Below are 19824 nucleotides of genomic sequence, written 5' to 3' on the forward strand. Positions count from 1 at the left end.
CCACCTCTTAGGGCCTGTTGCCCTGTGCTGCTCGCTAGCCAGGGCCACCTTCACAAGCATCTTCATGACTCTGTCCCTCTCTGGGCAGTTACAGTCCCATGGTGTGTTTTGAGAGGAACTTAAGGGCAGTCCAGGCTCTGGGCCCTGGGAAAGCCACCCGTCAGCTGCTGCTTTTGTTTATGGTCCCCTTTGGAAGCTGTAAGTCACTCCCTTGGGGGAATCTCTGGGAACGTGGTCTCGTGTTTCTTAAGAGCTTGGGCCCAACAAGGACTTGTTGCTGACTGTCTTCACTCCGCTTCCTTCCCTCTGTTCAGGCTCCATGATGGTCTGCCTCACTCACTAAGCCAAAGTGGAAATTTCAAAGCAGAGGTTTGTACAGTAACCCCACGCTGGTTCCCCAGTCTCTCTAACAACTTCCTGCCACTCTTGGGAAAGGACAAAACTCCTAGATGCATCCCATAAAGGTATGTGCCTTGTCTGGCCTGGCACATCCTGTCAGCCTTGTGTGGATCCACGCTCCCTCCACCCCAGCTTCCCTGGCTACAGATTCAACACAATCCCTACCACGCCCTTCTCACCTCTGGGCCTTTGCACATGCCGATCTCTCTGCCACGTCTGCTCTTTTTCTGCCTCTTTAGCTGGACACTTCCCACTCTTCCTTCAGGTCTCAGTTCGATCCTCAGAGCCCCAGGAAAGCCCATTTGCTCCCCCAGATTAGGTTGCACACACCTCTTACACCACCAGCTGCCTCTCCTTCGTGGCACTTCTATTACAATTTTACATCCATATATGTGCAAATATTTCATGTCTACTTCATGGGGAGTTCCATAGGGAAGTGTGGACAAGTTGAAACATACTTGAGTGAATGAATGAATCCCTCGTATGTTCCAGCTCCTATGTTCTTACCCTACTCTGGGTCTATATACTTCTGGTCTGTTGATTCAGCCTCCTACTGGCCCCTGTCACCAGCCTCCCCACCCGCACTGTGGAACAAACTTCCCAAAGTCCTATGTTTAGCAGGCTGGGGTTAGTCCTCTGCTCATGGACCTTCAGCGGTTCCTGCTGTGTACAGAACTAAGTCCAGTCCCTTTTCCTTGGCCTTCAAGACCTTCTCACATGTACTTTCCTCACTGGGTATCTTAGTCTGTGGGGGGATCTGAATCTCTGGAGCACACAGCATCCTCGTTCCGGCTCTTTTTATCCCAGGAACAGTTTCCTGGTGGTCAGCTCTGATCTGGACCTTGGGTTTCTCTACTGTGCTGAAGCCATTTCCAAACACCTCCTAAGGGGCTGCATGAGCCTTTCCCAGATTCAGATTTATTGGATGTGTGCCCACCAAGGTCAAATGTATTCTTGAAATTTTCTTTTTCTTTTTTTTTTTTTTTTTTTTTTTTTTTTTGTGGTGCTGGGGATTGAACCCAGGGCCTTGTGCTTGAGAGGCAAGCACCCTACCAACTGAGCTATACCCCAGCCCGAAATTTTCAAAGTAGTTCTGAAAAATAGTGGTTCTGCCATTTTTCTATGAGGAAATAAATTATGGAAAGGGATTTGTCTGGAGTCATCTGACAGGTAGTGCGCTGGGGGCTCACCTTCAGGCCTTCCCCCAGCTGTGCTGCCTCCACCCTGCTAGGCTAGGCTGAAGGGCTGCTGGGCCCAGCAGCAGGAGGTGGGTTTGAGAGGTGGCGGAGCTGCGTGCAGGATCAGGAGTAGGACTGCCAGGCCAGGCGTATGAGAGTGTGGAATCCAGAACAAATGGCCATGTGTGGCATCTACAGAAGACCCAGAACTACCATCATGCTTCAAGGAGAAAGACTGAAATTTTCCTCCTGAGACCGGGAGCAAGGCAGACATTCCCTCCCGCATCACATTCAGCATAGGTTGTAGCCAGGACGGTCAGGGAAGAAAGAAAATGAAGGGCGTCCAGTATTTAGAAAATTCTAAAGAGCGCGCGCACACACACACACACACACACAATCTATTAGAACGAATGAATGAGCTTATCAATGTGGCAGGAGACAAAATCAATACAAAAACTTATTGTATCTCTCTCTCTCTCTCTCTCTTTTTTTTTTTTTTTTTTTTTTGTGGTACTGGATTGAGCCCAGAGGTGTTCTACCACTGAATTATATCCAGCCCTTTTTATTTTTTGAGATAGAGTCTCACTAAATTACTGAGGCTGGCCTTGAATTTGCAATTCTCCTGTCTCAGCCTCCGGAATCAAGTCACTGGGATTACAGGTGTGTGCCACTGTGCCTTTCAAAAACTTATTGTAGCAGAGCTGGGGATGTGGCTAGAGTGCTTGCCTAGCATGTGTGAGGCATTGGGTTCAATTCTCAGTACCACATATAAACGAATGAGTAAAATAAAGGTCTATCAACATCTAAAAATTAATTTAAAAAAACTTATTGTAGTGTTATATACTAAAAATGAACAACCTGAAAGTGAAATTCAGAAAACAATTTCAGGGCCAGGCATGGTGGCACTTGCCTGTCATTTCAGTGACTCAGGAAGCTGAGGCAGGAGGATTGCAAATTTGAGGCCAGCCTCATAACTTAAGTTAGAATGTCTCTCAAAATAAAAAGGCTGGGGATGTAGCTCAGTGCAAAAGTGCCCTGAATTCAAGCCCCAGTGCTTAAAAAAAAAGAAAGAAAGAAAGAAAAAGGAAAAGAAAAAAAAGAAAAGAAAAGGAAAAAAGTAAAACACACACACAAGAAAATAATTCCAGGCTGAGGGTATAACTCAGCAGTAAAGCCTTTGCCTTGCATATGTGAAGTCCTAGGTTTTATCCCCATTATTGCCAGTAAGTAAAGAAATAGAAGTGAAAGAAAAAAAAAAAAAAAAAAGCAACTAACAATTCTATTTACATTAGCATAAAAAAGAATGAAACACCCAAAATAAATATAACAAAATAGGTGAGATTTGTATGTTTAAAACTATAAACATTGTTGAAAGAAATTAAAGACCTAAGTAAATGGGAAGACACTGTAAAACTTCACATCAAGATGACAATTGATAATCCCTCCATTGATCTACAGATTCAACATAATCCCTACCAAAATCCCAGCTAGTTTTCTTACATAAATAAATAAGCTGATCCTAAAATTCCTATGGAAATGCAAGGAACCTAGAATAGCTAAAACAATCTTATAAAAAGAATAAAATTGGGACTGGGGAGATAGCTCAGTTGGTAGAGTGCTTGCCTTGCAAGCACAAGGCCCTGGGTTCAATCCCCAGCACCGCAAAACAAACAAACAAACAAAAAAAGAATAAAATTGAAAGTTTCACATTGCCTGATTTCAATCCAGACTTGGCATAAGGAGAGACGGACAGATCAATGCAAGAGAGTTGAGAGTCCAGGAGATCAACCCTTACGTTTATGGTTACCTTACATTTTACAAGAGTACTAAGGTAATTCAGTGGGGGAGAGAATGTCTTCTCAATAAATAGTACTGTGCCCAGCAGGTATCCACATAATGAATTCGGACCCTTTCCCTTTTTTTTGGACTGGGGATTGAACCCAGAGGTGCTTAACCACTTCAGCCCTTTTATTATTATTATTATTAGTAGTAGTATTTTGAGAAAAGGTCTCTCAATTGGTTACAGCCTCGCTAGGCTTTGAACTTGTGATCCTCCTGCCTCAGCCTCCCAAACCTCCTGCCTCAGCCTCCTGAGCCATAGTCATGTGCCGCTGTGCCCAGCATGACCCCTGTCTTATACTATACACAAGAAATAACTCAAACTGTAGATGTTAGTGTAAAACTATAAGACTCCTATAAGAGAACATAGGAGTAAATCTTAGTGACCTTGGGTTTATGTGATTTTTTTCTTAGATACAACACCAAAACCATAAGCAACAAAAGAAATAAATTGGACTTCATCAAAAATCATGCATCTGATAACCCTCTTTTGTCCCTTGTGGGGTGGGTGTGCTGCTGGCTTCTGCAGCTGTGTGGGCAGGGGTCGGGGCTCTGTCAAACTGTAACCTCCCCCAGCCCACCCTCCACCAGCTGACAAGAAACTGGTATCCAAAATATGTAAAGAACTCTTACAACTCAATAATAAGAAGACAAACACTCAATTAAAAACTTGGCAAAGGGCTTGAATAGGCATTTCTCCAAAGAAAACAATCAAATGGCTAATAAGCACATAAAAAGATGTTCAGCATCATTAGTCATCAGGGAAATGCAAATTAAGGCCACAATGAAATACAGCTTCATCCCTCACTAAGAAGGCTGTAAACAAAAAGACATGACGCGTATTGTCCTGGCTAGGGAGAATGCAGAGCCCTGATCCGCTACTGGAAGGAACATCAATTCCTTGCAGCCACCTTGCAAGATAATCCGGTAGCTCCTCAAAACGTCAAACAGCTTCCACACGACCCTGCCTTCTCACTCCTGGGTGTGATTCTAAGAGAAATGGAAATACACGTCCAAACAGAGACTCACACACGAATGTTCACGGCAGGACTGCTCATCATAACCCCAAAGTGGAACCAACCCAGAGGTCCTTAAATGGATGGATAGATAAATAGGAATGTGTCATGTTTATACAATGGAATATTACTTGGCATTAAAAGAAAGCTGACATATGCTACAACACGGGTCAACCCTGAAAACATCACACTAACTGAGAGAAGCCAGTCGCAAGGCTGTGTATCTTAGGAATCCATTCATATGAGATGCTTAGGAAAGGCAGATCTGTGGAGGCCAGGAGGGTGGGAGCAGGGAGAGGCTGCCCGGGGATTCCTTGCAGGGCGGTGAAGTGTCCTAAAATCGGCATGTGGCTGTAGTTGCACAACTCTGTGAATCCCCTAAAACCATTACCACTCAACTGAGTGACTTATATGGCTGATGAGTGACACCTCGGGAGAGCTGTTTGTTTAAAGGCCGGCGGGGTGGGGGGGGGGTCCTGGACAACGGGCAAGGGCGAGGGTAGACGAGTGGGCAGACGTGGCACTGATTTTGCTCTGGTGATGGACTGACTGCAGGCCTCATGGGACCCAAGGGGCCTGTCAGCCCCCGAGCAGGCCCAGGGGTCTTAAAAGACAGGACTTTAGATCCCCTAAAGCTCTCCCTCAGAAGAACTCAGTGCCGTGAACTGACTCCATCAGAAAAGTCTCCCGTTTTTGTTCTAGAATTCTCATGCTGCTAGGCCTCTGTAATCCCAGAGGCTCGGGAGGCTGAGGCAGGAGGATTGCAAATTCGAGGTTAGCCTCAGCAATTTAGCAAGACCCTGTCTCAAAAGTTAAACAAAGGGCTGGGGATGTGGTTCAGTGGTTAAGCATCCCTATGTTCTCTCCCTGGTACAAAATAAATAAAACAAAATTCCGTGTGCATCCTGCTCTGTAGCTCCATGCTTGTTTTGGTAATTCCGTGTGTATTTCCATGCTTGTGTTAATTTTTGAGATATTGTAAGTGGTCAGAGCCTGGTGTCGGGGAGCACGCCTGGAATCCCAGTGACTGGAGAGGCGAAAACAGGAGGATCACAAGTTCAAGGCCAACATAGTGGGACCTTCTGCAACTTAGTGAGACCCTGTCTCAAAAAGTTAAAAAGATAGGGAATGTAGCCCAGTGGTATGGTGGCCCGGGGTTCAATCCTCAGTCAAAAACAAATTGGAAGTTGTCATTAGGTGAAACCGATGCTTTAGGAGATGTGCTGTTCGTTCTTGTGACCTGGAATGCCTCTGCGTGTACACTGCTGGGTTTCCCAGGGTGCAGCAGCCAATGGACACCACCTGGGCACCCACGGTGTGCTTGGTGTGGAGGGAGGAGGCAGGCACCCCCCTTGAGAAGCACAATGGTGTGTGAGCACATGATTGGGGGTGGGGCAGAAACTCAGGGATATAACCTCAGCCAGGCCTGGTGGCGCATCCTGTAATTCTGGCGACTCTGGAGGCTGAGGCAGGAGAATTGCCATTTTGAGGCCAGCCTCTGCAATTTAACAAGGGCCTGTCTTAAGATAAAAAATAAAAAGGGCTGGTGGTAGGTGGTGTAGCTCAGTGGTAAAGTGCCCCTGGGTTCAATCCCCAGTACAAAAAAAAAAAAAAAAGACTACAGTGCTAGAGATGGAACCCAGGACCTCGCACATGCTAGGCACATCCCTATCACTAAGCCACGTCCCCAGCCACACAGCAGTATTTTTGCTGGTGAAAAGTTAGAAACTAAGTGTCAAGACATTTCAACATTGAGTAACCAATTATGGTACTACTATGCAGTGGGATATTATTTAGCTATTTAATGAAAAAGGAAAAATTTAGGGGCTGGGGTTGTGGCTCAGGGGTAGAGTACTCGCCTGGCATTTGTGAGGCACTGGGCTCGATTGTCAGCCCCACATATAAATAAATAAAATAAAGATCCATCGACAACTAAAAAACTAAAAAAGGAAAAATTTGGAGATAAAGGAAAATGTTTATGATAATATTTTAAATATAAAATAAAAGGCAGAATACTGACTTACAGATAGTGTGGTCTCAACATGTAAAACCAGAAAAAATATTGGCATAAAATGCACCAAATACTAACCTTAGTTCTCTGGATGGTAGAATTATGCCCTCTCCTTTCTCCTCTGCTCCTTCTTTTCCTCCCCTCCCCTTCCCTCTCTTCTCTCTCCTTCCTGCCTCCATCCCCAAATTTTCTGCAGTCATCTTGGATCACTTTTATCATTGGTGAATCTACTTCTCTGAGGTAGGAAGGCCCCCAGGGGCTGTGGAGGAGGGGCGTAGCTAGAGATGGAGATCCTGAGCCAGTGCTGGGGAGCCAGGCAGGAAGGGGAAGAGGACTGAGGAGAGAGGCCTCGAGGGCAGGGGAGGAGCTGGAACCAGAGGTGGGAAGTAGGAGTCTTGTGTGGAGGGGTAGAGAATCAAGGCAAAGTGACATCAGGGAAGTCAGGGAGGACAGAAGCAGAAGGATACCTCCATGAAAGCCTTGCTTCTTCCTAGACCAGCTGTGGTGAATATGGAAAAGAGATTAGATTTATAGGTTTCGAAGGTGTCAGGGAGCTGACTTGTTCAGCTGAGTTGCCTTGGGAAAATTACCTAACCTCTCTGAACCTGTTTCCCCATGTGGTAAGTGGGAATAATAATACCTTTGGTTGTTTAGATTTAATGAGGTCATACATGGAAAGTACTTTGCACCTGAACATATATATACTGTCAGGATGGTTATTGTGTTTTAACATAGTTGTTAACATTACGCAGAACATCTTGGAACTCTAAAGGGATTATTATTAATGGTCTTCAGTCTTTTCCATATTTTTTGTTGGTGGATTATAGTTGTACGTAATGATGGGCTTGGTGCTACATACGTCCACACACATAATTTGGCTTCATCATTCCCCAGTATTTCCCCTTTCCTTCCCCTCCCGCCTCCCCTGGCCCTTTTCCTCACCTCTACTGACTCCCTTCGATTTTCAGGAGACCCCCCAACACCTTCCCTTTCCTTTCTCCTCTCTAACTTACACAGGTTTAAGCTTTTGAAACAGCTTTTTCTGGTCCTTTGGGCAGTTTTCTGCATCTGGGTCTCTGGATGTTCACCCTGCCCTCTGCCCCTTTCGTCCCCAGCTGTCCCCTTCGTCACCATGAGGAACATCTTCAAGAGGAACCAGGAGCCCATTGTGGCTCCTGCCACCACCACCGCCACAATGCCAATTGGACCCGCAGACAACTCCACAGAGAGTGGGGGTGCCGGGGAGAGCCAGGAGGACATGTTTGCCAAGCTGAAGGACAAGTTCTTCAATGAGATCAACAAGATCCCCTGTGAGTGGCCTGGCGGCTGAGAGGGCGTGGCAAGAGTCGGGAGGGCTGTGGGCATGGCAGGGGCCACTAGGATGGGTTTGGTTCCTGATGCTCGGGTCTCAGCCTGGATTCTTGGCAGAACCCCTTTAGGAATGGGAACTAAAGGAGTGACCAAAGAGATCTGTTTAGGTGCCTCAGCTCCTAGCAGGAGAAAAAAAAAAAAAAGACCTTACAACTTAAAAAATTATTAAAAGAGGAAAAATCATGTAGAAATCATGCATTTTCTGTAATATAGTAAAGCCACTTTATTTTGAAATAAGGAAAATAAAAGCCCTGTTGCTTTCTGAAATTCTGGCCAAGGCTCTCTGCAGGAGACACCAGAGGCCCAGTTTATGGTGGGGCAGCCACACTGGTGAGACCCGGTGCTTCAGCACCACGGACAGCAGCCCACACCCACCCCAACACCTGGCATGTGCAAAGCCCTGCCTTCCAGGTGGCCTAAACCTTAAGGAGCTTCTGTCCCTGAGCCAGCCCTCTCCACACTGGGCACTAGGGGCGGGGCCAAGGGACTCTTCCTATACGTGGGTGTGATAAGGACCAGCACATCCGCTCCACATGAGCTTCTCCAAAGATCAAACTCGTCAACGTTGTGTTAATAGAGCCAAAGTGACGTTCTTCCAAGCAGCACCGACTGCTCTGTCTTCCACCGGAGCAGCAGGCTGAGGAAAGGCGCCCAGAGCACACGCAGCTCACATGCAAACCACGCCTGGACGTGTGGTTTACAGAATGGACAGTGGGGCGTTGGGGTGGGAGTCACAGTCCCCCACTTCTGCCAGCGACGTGGGGACGGGACCGCGAGGCACGGCGTGCTGACCCGGGGCTCTTCTCGGAGTGCAGTGCCTCCCTGGGCTCTGATCGCCATCGCCGTGGTCGCTGGCCTCCTGCTTCTCACCTGCTGCTTCTGCATCTGCAAGAAATGCTGCTGTAAGAAGAAGAAGAACAAGAAGGAGAAGGGCAAAGGCATGAAGAACGCCATGAACATGAAGGACATGAAGGGGGGTCAGGTAGGCGTGGCGGGGCGTGGGGGGGGGCTGCGCCACCACAGCTAAGCGAGCTCCTCCTGCAGATCCACAGGGGCCCCGTTGGCTGCATCTCTACTGTAACATCATCTCCCCGTCCGCTAGTGGGAAAGGGGAGCTTACTCATGTGACAGCATGAGCTCATCCTTGAGAAGGAGAGGGAGGGAACAAGGTATCCATCCCCAGGCAGCCACTGGAACAAAGGGATGGAAAGAGAGACCCCCTCCATCACCAGGAGGACCCCGCTGGGTAACCCCTGTGTTTTCTCACCTGGAGAGACTGAGTGACAGCAGGTGCCTATTTGGAGGCATCTGGCTGGGCTGGGCTGGGCTGGGGCGAGGAGCTGAATGAGCCAGGAGAAAGGTCTTCAGGCACCAACCAGGACAGGGCCCGATGGAATCATCACTAAGCAGAATCATTTAATTTACCACTGTCTGTTGGTGTGGGTCAGCCTTAAAAGATCCCTTGATATACCAAAGTCTCAAGTTTACAGAGGCCCCTGTGTGCTTCGTGGTCCCCATGTTTACTTTGGGGGTGACTGGGAGGAATCTCTTGCTCAAGGAACCAGGATGGAGGATGGAAGAGGCTGCTCTCAGGAATGTGACCAGAAGTCACCATGGCCTTGAGTGCTTATGTGCACGTGTGTACATGGGCCAAAAGAAGCCTGCAGTGTGCGTGTGTGCATGTGTGTGCATGTGTGTGTGTGTTCGAGAGTGACCTGGGCCTAGTTGGCCTGACCTCACCCTGTGGCTGTGACATCAGGGCCTGGCTTGAGCTGCAGGCTTTTTGCTGACATCACTTTCTTCTCTCTCTTCCCCCTCTGTGGACTTGCCTGCTCCTGTTTCCCTGGATTGCACTCCTGGTATGTCTTCCCAGGATGGGTGGGGCCCAAGCTGGGGAAAGTCTTGGGGGGATGTTCTTGTGATGGAAGTGAGTCCTCTGCCCCAAGAAGCAAGCTCCGCCCTGTGGCATAGTGCCAGGCTCCTGGTACCGTGCTGCCAGTGGGGAGAGAGCCACCAAACCCAGAGCCGCGTCTTCCCAGTGCAGGGCTGGGCTCTGCCTGGGGGTCCCAGTGGGCTGCAGGGAAGCAGAGTCCCCTGCGTGGGCCACGTTCCCTCCTCGCCCCACTCAGCTCTGGGTCAGGGTCTGGCACAAAGGGTCAGCTTCCTGTCACTCTCGTGCTACATCAAGAAACTCTCTTCTCTCCTTTTAACCCATTGCCCCCTCCTGCAGCTCCCCAGGATGATGACGATGCAGAGACAGGCCTGACAGAGGGAGAAGGTGAAGGAGAGGAGGAGAAAGAGCCAGAGAACCTGGGCAAGCTGCAGTTTTCCTTGGACTATGATTTCCAGGCTAACCAGGTGTGTGAGACTGGCAAGGGGGCAGAGGAGGTGGGGTTTGGTTGTTGGGGCAGAAACAGTCATCCTAGAGATTGGGGGCATTGACCCTTTCCATGGAGTGGGCAAATTGGAAGCCACAGGGGTATGTCCCTGGGTGTCAACCCTGGCCTGGCTACCATCTGATCTGGGGAGGTTCCAGGGGACTCTGCTGTTACTCTGCTCACTGAGCTCAGGCAAATCAACTGATTTCTCAACTTCAGGTTCTCCAAATGTCATTCCGAATTTCTGAGAATAGGGGCTGGGGATATAGCTCAGTTGGTAGAGTGCTTGCCTCACAAGCATAAGGCCTTGGGTCCAATCCCAGCACCATAAAAACAAACAAACAAAACCAAAAAAACAAATTTCTGGGAATGAAGATGGAGACCAACCTGCCCTCCAGCACCAGCCTGGCCCACTCTCCAGCTGCCACCGCTGGGAAGAATGGGCGGGACCAGGTCTGGGGCCCAATCTGGTTTTGGGGCCGTAGGTACTCAGGTCCTTCCCTCTCTCTCCACAGCTCACCGTGGGCGTCCTGCAGGCTGCTGAGCTACCTGCCTTGGACATGGGAGGCACCTCAGACCCTTATGTCAAAGTCTTCCTTCTTCCAGACAAGAAGAAGAAATATGAGACCAAAGTCCATCGGAAGACCCTGAACCCTGCCTTCAATGAGACCTTCACCTTCAAGGTGAGGAGGCAGGAAGACTGTCTCCAGCACACTTCCCACCTCTGAGTTCTGTAGACCTTTCCCTGGTTCCTAGCCATGGCTGGGGCCCTGGGACCAGCTCAGTCTAACAATGGCAGGCCATGTGTGGGCTCTCTGTAGGGTCCCTGCAGACCTTGGTGGGCATGGGGCTCTTCGCCATCTCACCTCCTACTCTGTTCCCTCAGAGCCCCAGGTCATACCTCTGTCCCTGTGGACTGCCGGGAGCCCCATGGGATGGCTGAAACAGGGCGCCCTGACCCCTGCCTGCAGCCTTCCCTTCTGATCCCACTTGCGCCTGACAGGTGCCGTACCAGGAGCTGGGGGGCAAAACCCTGGTGATGGCCATCTACGACTTTGACCGCTTCTCCAAACATGACATCATTGGAGAGGTGAAGGTGCCCATGAACACCGTGGACCTCGGCCAACCCATCGAGGAGTGGAGAGACCTGCAGGGCGGGGAGAAGGAGGAGGTGAGAGTGGAAGTAGCCTGAGCTCAGCGGAAGGAAAGCATGCCTGGGCTTCCTCCCCTGGCTCGCTAGGCATGGCGGGAGCAGCGTGGACTGTGATTCGGGTTAGGGTCCAGCTCCACATGCCTTGCCGTTGGGGTGTGGACTCTTCTTTAGACTCCACAGGAGAAGATTTAACTATCCATGTGAAGCATCTGGTGTGTGGTGGGGACTCACCTAAACAAGGACATCGTTATTACTCTTCCTTCTAGATTCTGCTGTCACCTGGGGCCAGGATGCGTGACTGCCTCAGTTGACCCACCAGAAAAGTTCATATGTGCGCTAAAGGCTTCTCAGCGTGGAAGCTGGTCCTCCCAGCCACTGCTATGGCATTCATTCCGTCACCACATAGTCACTGAGCACTTACCCTCTTCCTTTCAAGCAGCAGTCGTTGTCTCTGCCAAGCCCCTGGTGTTGCCCGTGTGGTATGGCAGTAGGACACGCGCTGTGTGGTTGGTCTTGCCTGGGTGTGGTCTCTGAGAAGCTGTGGCGCTGGCGGAGACCTTAGCAATCAGGACCCTGAGTCCTCATCCTGCCCCCAGTGCCAAATTACTGCGTGACTTCAAGGAAACCATCTCCCCCGGGAGCCTCAGTGTCTCATTTGTCACGAAGAATCCTTGCCTGTCTACATATATTGCAGTGACAGTGACAAAAGAAGAAAAGGCTTTGAAACCCAGGAGTTACTCTGTCAGGGAATGGCTGCAGGGGGAGATGACCTGGGGAGGAGACTTCCCCGAGGTGCAGTCCTGTTCCCTTGGGAATGAACACAGCCTCACTCTGGCTCCTGCCCTTCCCACCTGACCTGGGCTGCGGTAGTGTCCTAAGCACCACCACATCTGCCCACATCTGCCTGGTCCTGCTAGCTCAGCTCCACTCACCCATCAGCCTGCTCAGGCTGTGGCTGTGAACTGCAGCAGGAGGCCCTGAGGTCAGACACTGAAGGACCTTCTTAACCGTCACAGGTGTGGGGACTGGGACTGAGGGAGGTGGCATCATGGATGGGTTAGTCTTGACAAGATGGGATCAGCTGGACTAGCAGCAGTGGGCTGAGGTGACCTGAGTCCCACTTCTCCCCTGGACAGCCAGAGAAGCTGGGCGACATCTGCACCTCCCTGCGCTACGTGCCCACGGCTGGGAAGCTCACTGTCTGCATCTTGGAGGCCAAGAACCTCAAGAAGATGGACGTGGGTGGCCTTTCAGGTACATGCAGAGCTTATGGCTGCCATTGGGTGGCACCAGTGAGCCAGTTACTGCCCAGAACCCCTGGAGTTTGCACATCCCAGCACGGAGGAGGAAATCTGTCCTGTCCTAGGACCTGGATGTCTCTCTCCAGAGCAGAGGAGCTCCGACCTGTCTCCAGTCTGAGCTGTCTTCCCAGTGCCCTCTGACCATTTCCTGTGGGCTACAGAACAGAGGATCAGAGAGATTTCAGTGAATTAGTGACAGGATTTTTCTTCTCCCAGGGAAGTGTAGGAAGTGGGCGGGGCTTAACTCAAAGTGTGCCTCTCCATCATGCCACCCACCTGGGGACACTTCCAGGAGAGGCTGTAGGCTCTGCTGGCTCTGCCCCGGCGAGGGACTCCGTTTGTATATGGGGGCTGCTGAGTTTCAGACTTACCTGGTGGGGAATGGGGCTGACACCTGAATCACTAGGTGCTGGTGGGTGCAGCCCTGTCACTGCTGTGCTGTCTCAGAGAATCAGTCTGTGCATGGACTCCAGCTCAGTAACAAGCCAGTATGCGACCTTTGGCGGGTAATTTCCCTCCTTTGGCCTTATTCTCTTATTTGCAACTTAGGAAGATTGACTTGGGCCAGGATCAGGACTAGACAGAGGTATCCCTGCCTAGCACAGACATCACCAGTTGATCCCCAACTCTCTCACCAGGCCTTACTTAGAAGCAGAAATTTCCTCAATATGATGCTCCAGGAAGCCACAACCAACCAGTCAGAACTAGTCCTTGAGGTGAAACCCATTGCCAGCCTTGATGATCCTTTGTGTCTCTTGGATTTCCTGTGCTGGGCCTCAGGGCTTTCTGCGGGCCTGGTCTCAACAGGGTGGAGACTCCATCCCCCACCGACGCCCTGGGCACCTGGGAGGAAGGACAGTGGCTAAGGGAGCCTTTGGGTTGGCATTCTCCCCCCACAGACCCCTATGTGAAGATCCACCTGATGCAGAACGGCAAGAGGCTCAAGAAGAAGAAGACCACGGTGAAGAAGAAGACCCTGAACCCCTACTTCAACGAGTCCTTCAGCTTTGAGATCCCCTTTGAGCAGATCCAGGTGCGTCAGCCTCACAGACCTTAGGCGTGGAGCTGGAGTCAGGAGGTGTACGATTCTGGGCAGGTCAAGGGCAGGGGACTCAGAAGAGTTTCCTCAGACCATGAATATGTCACCCTGGTTGGGGAGGGCTCTGGGTGAGGGATGCCACGGCAGGGGCTCTTCCACAGAATCTCCCTTTCCTGAGGAGATGAGCATGAAGTAATTAGAAAACTTCTACAGATCACTCCTTCAGGACTTGGAGGGACATGGCTGTATGAGTGGGCCGTGGGGTGACACCAGAGAGGCTGGAAGTGACTGACGAGGAAATAGTCTCCTTCCCCTCCATCCTCCCTGGCCACGCCCATCCTGTCCCCACCTTCCTGCTTCCTAGGTCTGCTCCCAACTTCCCCTCCAACCCCTTCCTCTCTCCTTTTTCCCTCCACTTTTCCTTCTCTTTTCTTCTCTTCCTCCCTCCCTTCCATCCCACCAGAAAGTGCTGTACATGGTGGAGATGAGGTTTGTTTTTCTCCATTCCTGGGTGTGTTTGGGATCTGGACCTGGTAAGATCAGAGACACAAACCCTTCTGGGCTGGAAGTCAGATGCAGGGCTTGATGAGGAGTGGGTTCTCTGTGGGGAGCTATCCCTTCCCCTCTCCTCCCTCTTTGAGGGATAAAAGTGCCAGGAGGATCTTCAGAGTTGAAGCTGTCAGATTTGAGGTGTCCATGATGTCATTATGGAATTCTTCAGGGGGACAGCGGGAAGCTCAGCAATGATGTGAGCCCACGGAAGTCTTCACAATGGAAAACTTCAGATGCAAACTACTGGCTCAAGCATCTCAAATCCAGCGAGTCTAAAGCCAGTATAACAATCTTCTCCCTCCCTGCTCCCATCCAAACCTGCTTTGTCTAATTCTGTTTTCAATTAATGGCCCCACATCTTACCCAGTGGCCCAAGTCAGAAGCCTGAGCATCATCTGAGATCCCAGCCCCTTTTCCTCTCCCATTCATCCAACGTATTTCTAGATTTTTCCTAAGTGCCAGGCACTTGTGGGGGCTGGGGAAGTAAGTGTGTAGAAGACACAGTCCTGGTATCAAGACCCTCACAGTGGGAGGGGCCCAGCAAACACAGTCGGATGATGGCTTCAGTTAGAGAACTGTGATGATTTAGGGGAGGCTTCCCAAAGAAAGCTTTCCCTAAGGGATGAGCCCGAGTTGCTAGGGAGTGGGGAGAAAGGCATCGACTATCCCCTCAACAAGTCCCAACTGATCACCACGTCCTCTTGACTCGCTCCTCTAAATACCTCTGCAGTCTGACCTGACTTCCTATCCCCACCGCCTTGTTCACAATATTCAATAATGCACTCCTCCGGACTCCTAGTGACAGGTGCCCCCTGCCATCCCGCCCGTTCTTCCTCCAGTGAATCTTCCACCTCAGGGCCAGGGTTGCCTTACCTGTCCGTGCCTCCCCTTCTCTCTTCTTCAGGAGCTGCCTACTGCTTATCCAAATAACAAAGCGCAAACTCCTTAGCTGACCTTATCCTGCCTGGCTGACCTCACTTCCTGCGCAGCTGACCTCACTTCCTGTGTCTCAATCTATACCTCAGTGAATCTGAACTTCTGTTCCTCAGTCACCAGTGTGCTCTCATGTCTGTACCCCTTCCCAGGCTAATCTTCTTTCCTGGAACTCTCTTTTCTCTTTTCTGCTCTCTGTGAAGCCTTTCCTGATTGACCCAAGCAGGACTGTCATCTTCTCTGAGTCTCCAATAGTACCCGGAGTTTCCTTCTCTAGCATAACCTTTATTACTTTGTGTTGCATTTTGTTGATTATGTGCCTGCTGATCTCATTAGAGGTAAAAAAAAAATTAATTTTTTTGTCCCCCCACCCTCTCCATAAGTACTTACAGTGCCTGGAGCATTTCTCATGGCCCATAAACACTGCTGGTAGCAACACAGGTTGTCCCCAAAGGTGTGGCTTCTGCCTCTGTGTAAATTCAGTCTTATTTGGAGCCAGAGATGGAAGGAAGTAAGGAACCCAGGGAAGCCTTTTCTCCCATTGTTTGGAATAAATGTTGATGAGGGAACTCTGGACAGGGAATCCCATGTCTTCACCTTCCAACGTCCTCGCTCCTTCCTTCCCTTGCAGAAAGTCCAGGTGGTGGTCACTGTGCTGGACTATGACAAGCTGGGCAAGAATGAAGCCATCGGCAAGATCTTCGTGGGCAGCAATGCCACAGGCACAGAGCTGCGGCACTGGTCTGACATGCTGGCCAACCCGCGAAGGCCCATCGCCCAGTGGCACTCACTCAAACCGGAGGAGGAGGTGGACGCACTTCTGGGCAAGAATAAGTAGACAGCAGCGGCTGGGCCTCCACGGACACTGACAAGATCCAGAGCTATCAATACCTCAGTTATGCGACCTTAGAGGTTTTCTTCATTTGTTTGTGGTTGTGTCCTTGTTTTTCCTTCCTTTTTCTTTCAAGACCAACTTCCCTTTGGTGGCTGTGAGAGGAGAGTCCCCTAAGAGGTGAAAGAAGCCTGGCTCTGTTCGTCGTCCCAGCAGCTGCCCGTGCTGCATGCCCTGCCACGGTCCCCCTGACTCTTTCAAAGCTTTGTTTAAGCCTCACCCTGGTGAGGCCCTCTCTTGGCGGCAAATCGCAGCACTCCCTGGTTTTTGTGCATTCTGGACCAACAAAATGGCAGCACATCTTGTTTTGTGATGACAAAGGCAACATAGTAGCCAATGGTGTGTGTGTGTGTGTGTGTGTGTGTGTGTGTGTGTGTGTGTGTGATTGATAGTTCTCTTGATCCCTGGAATGAGCCATGGACAGTGAACCCGTGAGGGAAGAGAAGGCTCTTCAGGGAAGCGAGGAAATAAAGCCCACCATCTATCTGAGTAGGAGATCCTGTCCCAGAAGGTGGAGAAGGCTCAGCATCCGGGGCAGATGCCAGAAGCTTTCCTACTCCTGTGGGTAGCCATTTGGGAGGCAGCAAGATGTGGGGACTGGATGTGTCCAGAACTAGGACCAAACCCCTGATGCCATCATAGACTTCCTCCTGTCAATCATGGTTTCCCCAGAAGTGGAGTTTCTGGGACATTCATGGAAATGAACTATCACTAGATTGATCAGACTCTTAACAGGGACTGTTGGTCCCAGGATCTCACTCTTGTTGACAATGAATTCTGACCTATGAAGAAACAGAAGTCCTATTACCCAGAAAGACCAAGATGAAACTCCTGAATCTTCACCGTTTTCAGCAGGAAACACACTTCCTCCGTCTCCAGAAAGTCAACAGCACGGTTCATTTGCACTTACTCTCCATCATGCTTTTGCTTCTGTTCCTCTTTTCATTTAAGTGGAGCAACACTGAAGACATGTTATCTGTACAGAGCCAGAGAACGTTAAAAGGAAGGCTTAAATGTTCTTAGTTTCCCCGAGGTCCAGGTAAGAAGGGGGTGGCTAGAAGGGGAGGATTATGGACAGATGGTGGAGATTGTATGAGATGACACACAGGCGAGCGCTGGGGTTCCTTCCATTCTTATTCCTGGCTCCCTGGACCCTCTGCTTTCCATGCCTGGCTTATGGATTGCTAGAGCCACCCAGGGAGATAGGCGAGGAGGCCCCAGCCTCACATTCATCAGAGAGATGCCTGTCTGTGAATGCCAACCCGTGAAGGGCATTAATTCAAAATGGGTGGTGGAGGAGACCAACCGGTGTTTCATTCATTTCATTTTCTTTCATGGTGCTGGGGATCAAACCCAGGGCCTCCTGCATGCTAGGCAAGCTCTCCACCACTTAGCTATATTCCCAGCCCTCTGCCAGGTTTTCTACCTGCTCAGTGTGTCCCAGTCCCTGTTCACTTTTTGTTCCTAGAGTTGATAAAAAGCCATATATATGTTAGTCAGGTTTGCACTGAGTTCCCTTCCAAAACTTCAGCATGGGCAAGAGAGTCAGGCCCCTGTGTGGCTAGAAGCCAGCCCTCCTGGGCCCCCTTCCTCTGACCTCTTTTCCATCCTTAAAGTCCTCAGGCCCTTGGTATTTCCTTACCATAGAAAACTCAGCTTCTCCAGAAGGCTGGGAATTGCTCTCTTTCCCAGCAAAAATGGCAGAATTCTTCTCCTGCCCCATCTGAGCCACTTCAGCTTCCTGTAGGAACCTGACACAGATGGACAGTGATGGAGTGAATCAGGCTTTGAGGACTCAGCATGAAGAAGGTGCAGAGTGTCTTTTTATTCAAAATAGTCAGGGAGGAGAGTATTTGGTTTTGCTTGACTTTGTTTTTTGGTTGAAGTAGGGAGTGAGGGAACGCTTCCAGCAGGAGCAGACTGGGAAGCAGGACTTGGCTTCCCTCTCTGAGTCCCCTCTCCTTCCTGCCAGTGGCCCTTGGTACATGGAGGTTATGTATCTTATACTTCCCGTGTGTGAGTGTGTGTGCCTGTGTGTGGTTAGCAATGGGAAGGTAGCACTCTGATAAGGATTATGAGCTGTGGTCCTTGGGACCAGAGTTGTGGTCATGGTAGAAAATTGTAGGACAATAGGGTGCCTTCAGAATCAAGGTGGCCACAGAGTTCCAGGGTCTTGGTGTGGACACCAGAAGTCACTGGACTCTTCTCCCCTCCCCAGAGCTGAGGCATTTTGGTGCTTTCTCAGGGTCCTTCCTCACTTTCCTCCTCACCCATGTTCCCCTCCCCCACGTTCCTTCACACCTCATTCATGGAAGCCCCCCGTCAATCTCACCCCCAATACCTCCGTTCTTCTGCCTTCTTCCAACCCACTTTCTACACCTGGGATTCTTCTCTGCCCATGAGCTTCATGGAATCCTTCTAGAGTCCAAGATTTTCCACTTCCCAAACAGAGAAGGAAAGTAAACCTCTGGTGGTGTGTGTGTCCCTGGACCTGGAGATAGAGGCTGGATTTTCTTACTAAAGCCCCCCTAGGGTGGAGCCTGGAGGGGACAGATTGCTGGCACCAGTGTAAGCCAGGGTGGGTGCTGGGAGCACTTTCTCCCTCAGGTCCCTGCTGGTTCTGATGAGCTCCCAGAACGGGAGGTCCACGGGTCAGGTGGGGACGTGAGTTCTCTGTACCTGATGGCTGAGGAAGCCACCACAGAGCATCCTTCCAAACCCCGATTGCTGTGTGGCTCTATTCCTGGGGATGTTAGGGTCCTGAGTGTCAGAGCTAAGCAGGACAGAGTTAGGTGTCTGGCTAGTGAGGGGTTCTGGATGCTTCTGGGGCTGAGTTTTCATTCCAAAGTCTGTTCCAGAGAAGAAAATACCTAGTAGAAAGAGGCTTTATTATTATTATTTTTTTAATACAAAGTGGCTGAAACTATGAAAACCCAAACCCAGAGCCACTCAGAAACTTGGGATGAGGGCTGCAGCTTTCTCCCTGAACTGTCATTTTAGAAGGAAGACAAAGTGCCAGAACTACAGGCAGACATTGTAGACTTTGGAAACAGAAGCTAAGGCCTGGGGGAGGCCCAGCGGCCTGACAGGGAGTGGGTGCTCCGTGTGAACGAGAAGCCGCTGTCCTAGAGCCCCTGGGCTGGAGGTCGGGCAACAGGGATCAGGCCACACTTTCAGGTCCCGGTCTTTTTTATCAAGAAACCAGACATAGCCCGTGTCTCTGCAGAATCAGATTTGAATGATTTTGCTGGCTCAGGGCTTCAGCGGGAGAAGCGGGGTGGCTGCGGGGTCTCTCATAAACCCACTTCCATCCGATGGGGTGAGGGCGGGGTGGGCCGGAGACAGCAGAGGCTGGGAAACCTCCCCCAGCTGCAGGAGCGAGATTCCTAGTTCCTTTAGTCCCAGGCTATTGTTGAGCCTTCAGTCCTGGTCTCACCTGACCCTGTAGAGACAGCCTGCCCCTGTCCTCAGGAGGAAGAGATGGGGCCAGGGACTGCCCCCTTACCCGCTGCGCTGCCCCTTTCCCTCCTCAGGCTGGCTGGGGCTTTCATCAGGGCTGTGGGTGGTGGCAGGCAGAGAGCCCTAGGTCCTTATCCTTGTGGCACAGAGTCCCATGATCTATAGTGCCACATTTGGCAAGTGAAAACACAGGATGGTCAAATTTGAATTTCAGATAAATGACACAATTTTTAAGAATGTCCTAGGCAATATTTGGGACATACTATACTTAAAAATGGTTTATTGTTTATCTGAAATTCAAGT

The 19824-nt window shown here is 50.3% G+C and overlaps 1 protein-coding gene across 3 annotated transcripts in view; it reads left to right on the forward strand.

The window, feature by feature from the left end:
• SYT2 (synaptotagmin 2) overlaps positions 1-19384 on the forward strand; it is a 108683-nt gene extending 89299 nt beyond the window's left edge. For 2 of the 3 annotated variants that reach the window (XM_079106030.1, XM_079106028.1), the window contains exons 2-9: positions 7559-7753; positions 8630-8796; positions 10053-10172; positions 10708-10875; positions 11196-11363; positions 12482-12599; positions 13546-13679; positions 15802-19383. In XM_079106030.1, coding sequence (XP_078962156.1) covers positions 7576-7753; positions 8630-8796; positions 10053-10172; positions 10708-10875; positions 11196-11363; positions 12482-12599; positions 13546-13679; positions 15802-16008 — 1260 coding nt within the window. In that variant the 5' untranslated portion in view covers positions 7559-7575 and the 3' untranslated portion in view covers positions 16009-19383. Of the gene's footprint in view, positions 1-7558; positions 7754-8629; positions 8797-10052; positions 10173-10707; positions 10876-11195; positions 11364-12481; positions 12600-13545; positions 13680-15801 lie in introns of all 3 variants that reach the window. The other variant, XM_079106029.1, reaches the window with a different exon arrangement.
• The last annotated feature ends 440 nt before the right edge of the window (positions 19385-19824 follow it).

Source organism: Sciurus vulgaris (genome assembly GCF_902686455.1).
Source record: "Sciurus vulgaris genome assembly, chromosome: 12".
Lineage (NCBI taxonomy): Eukaryota > Metazoa > Chordata > Mammalia > Rodentia > Sciuridae > Sciurus > Sciurus vulgaris.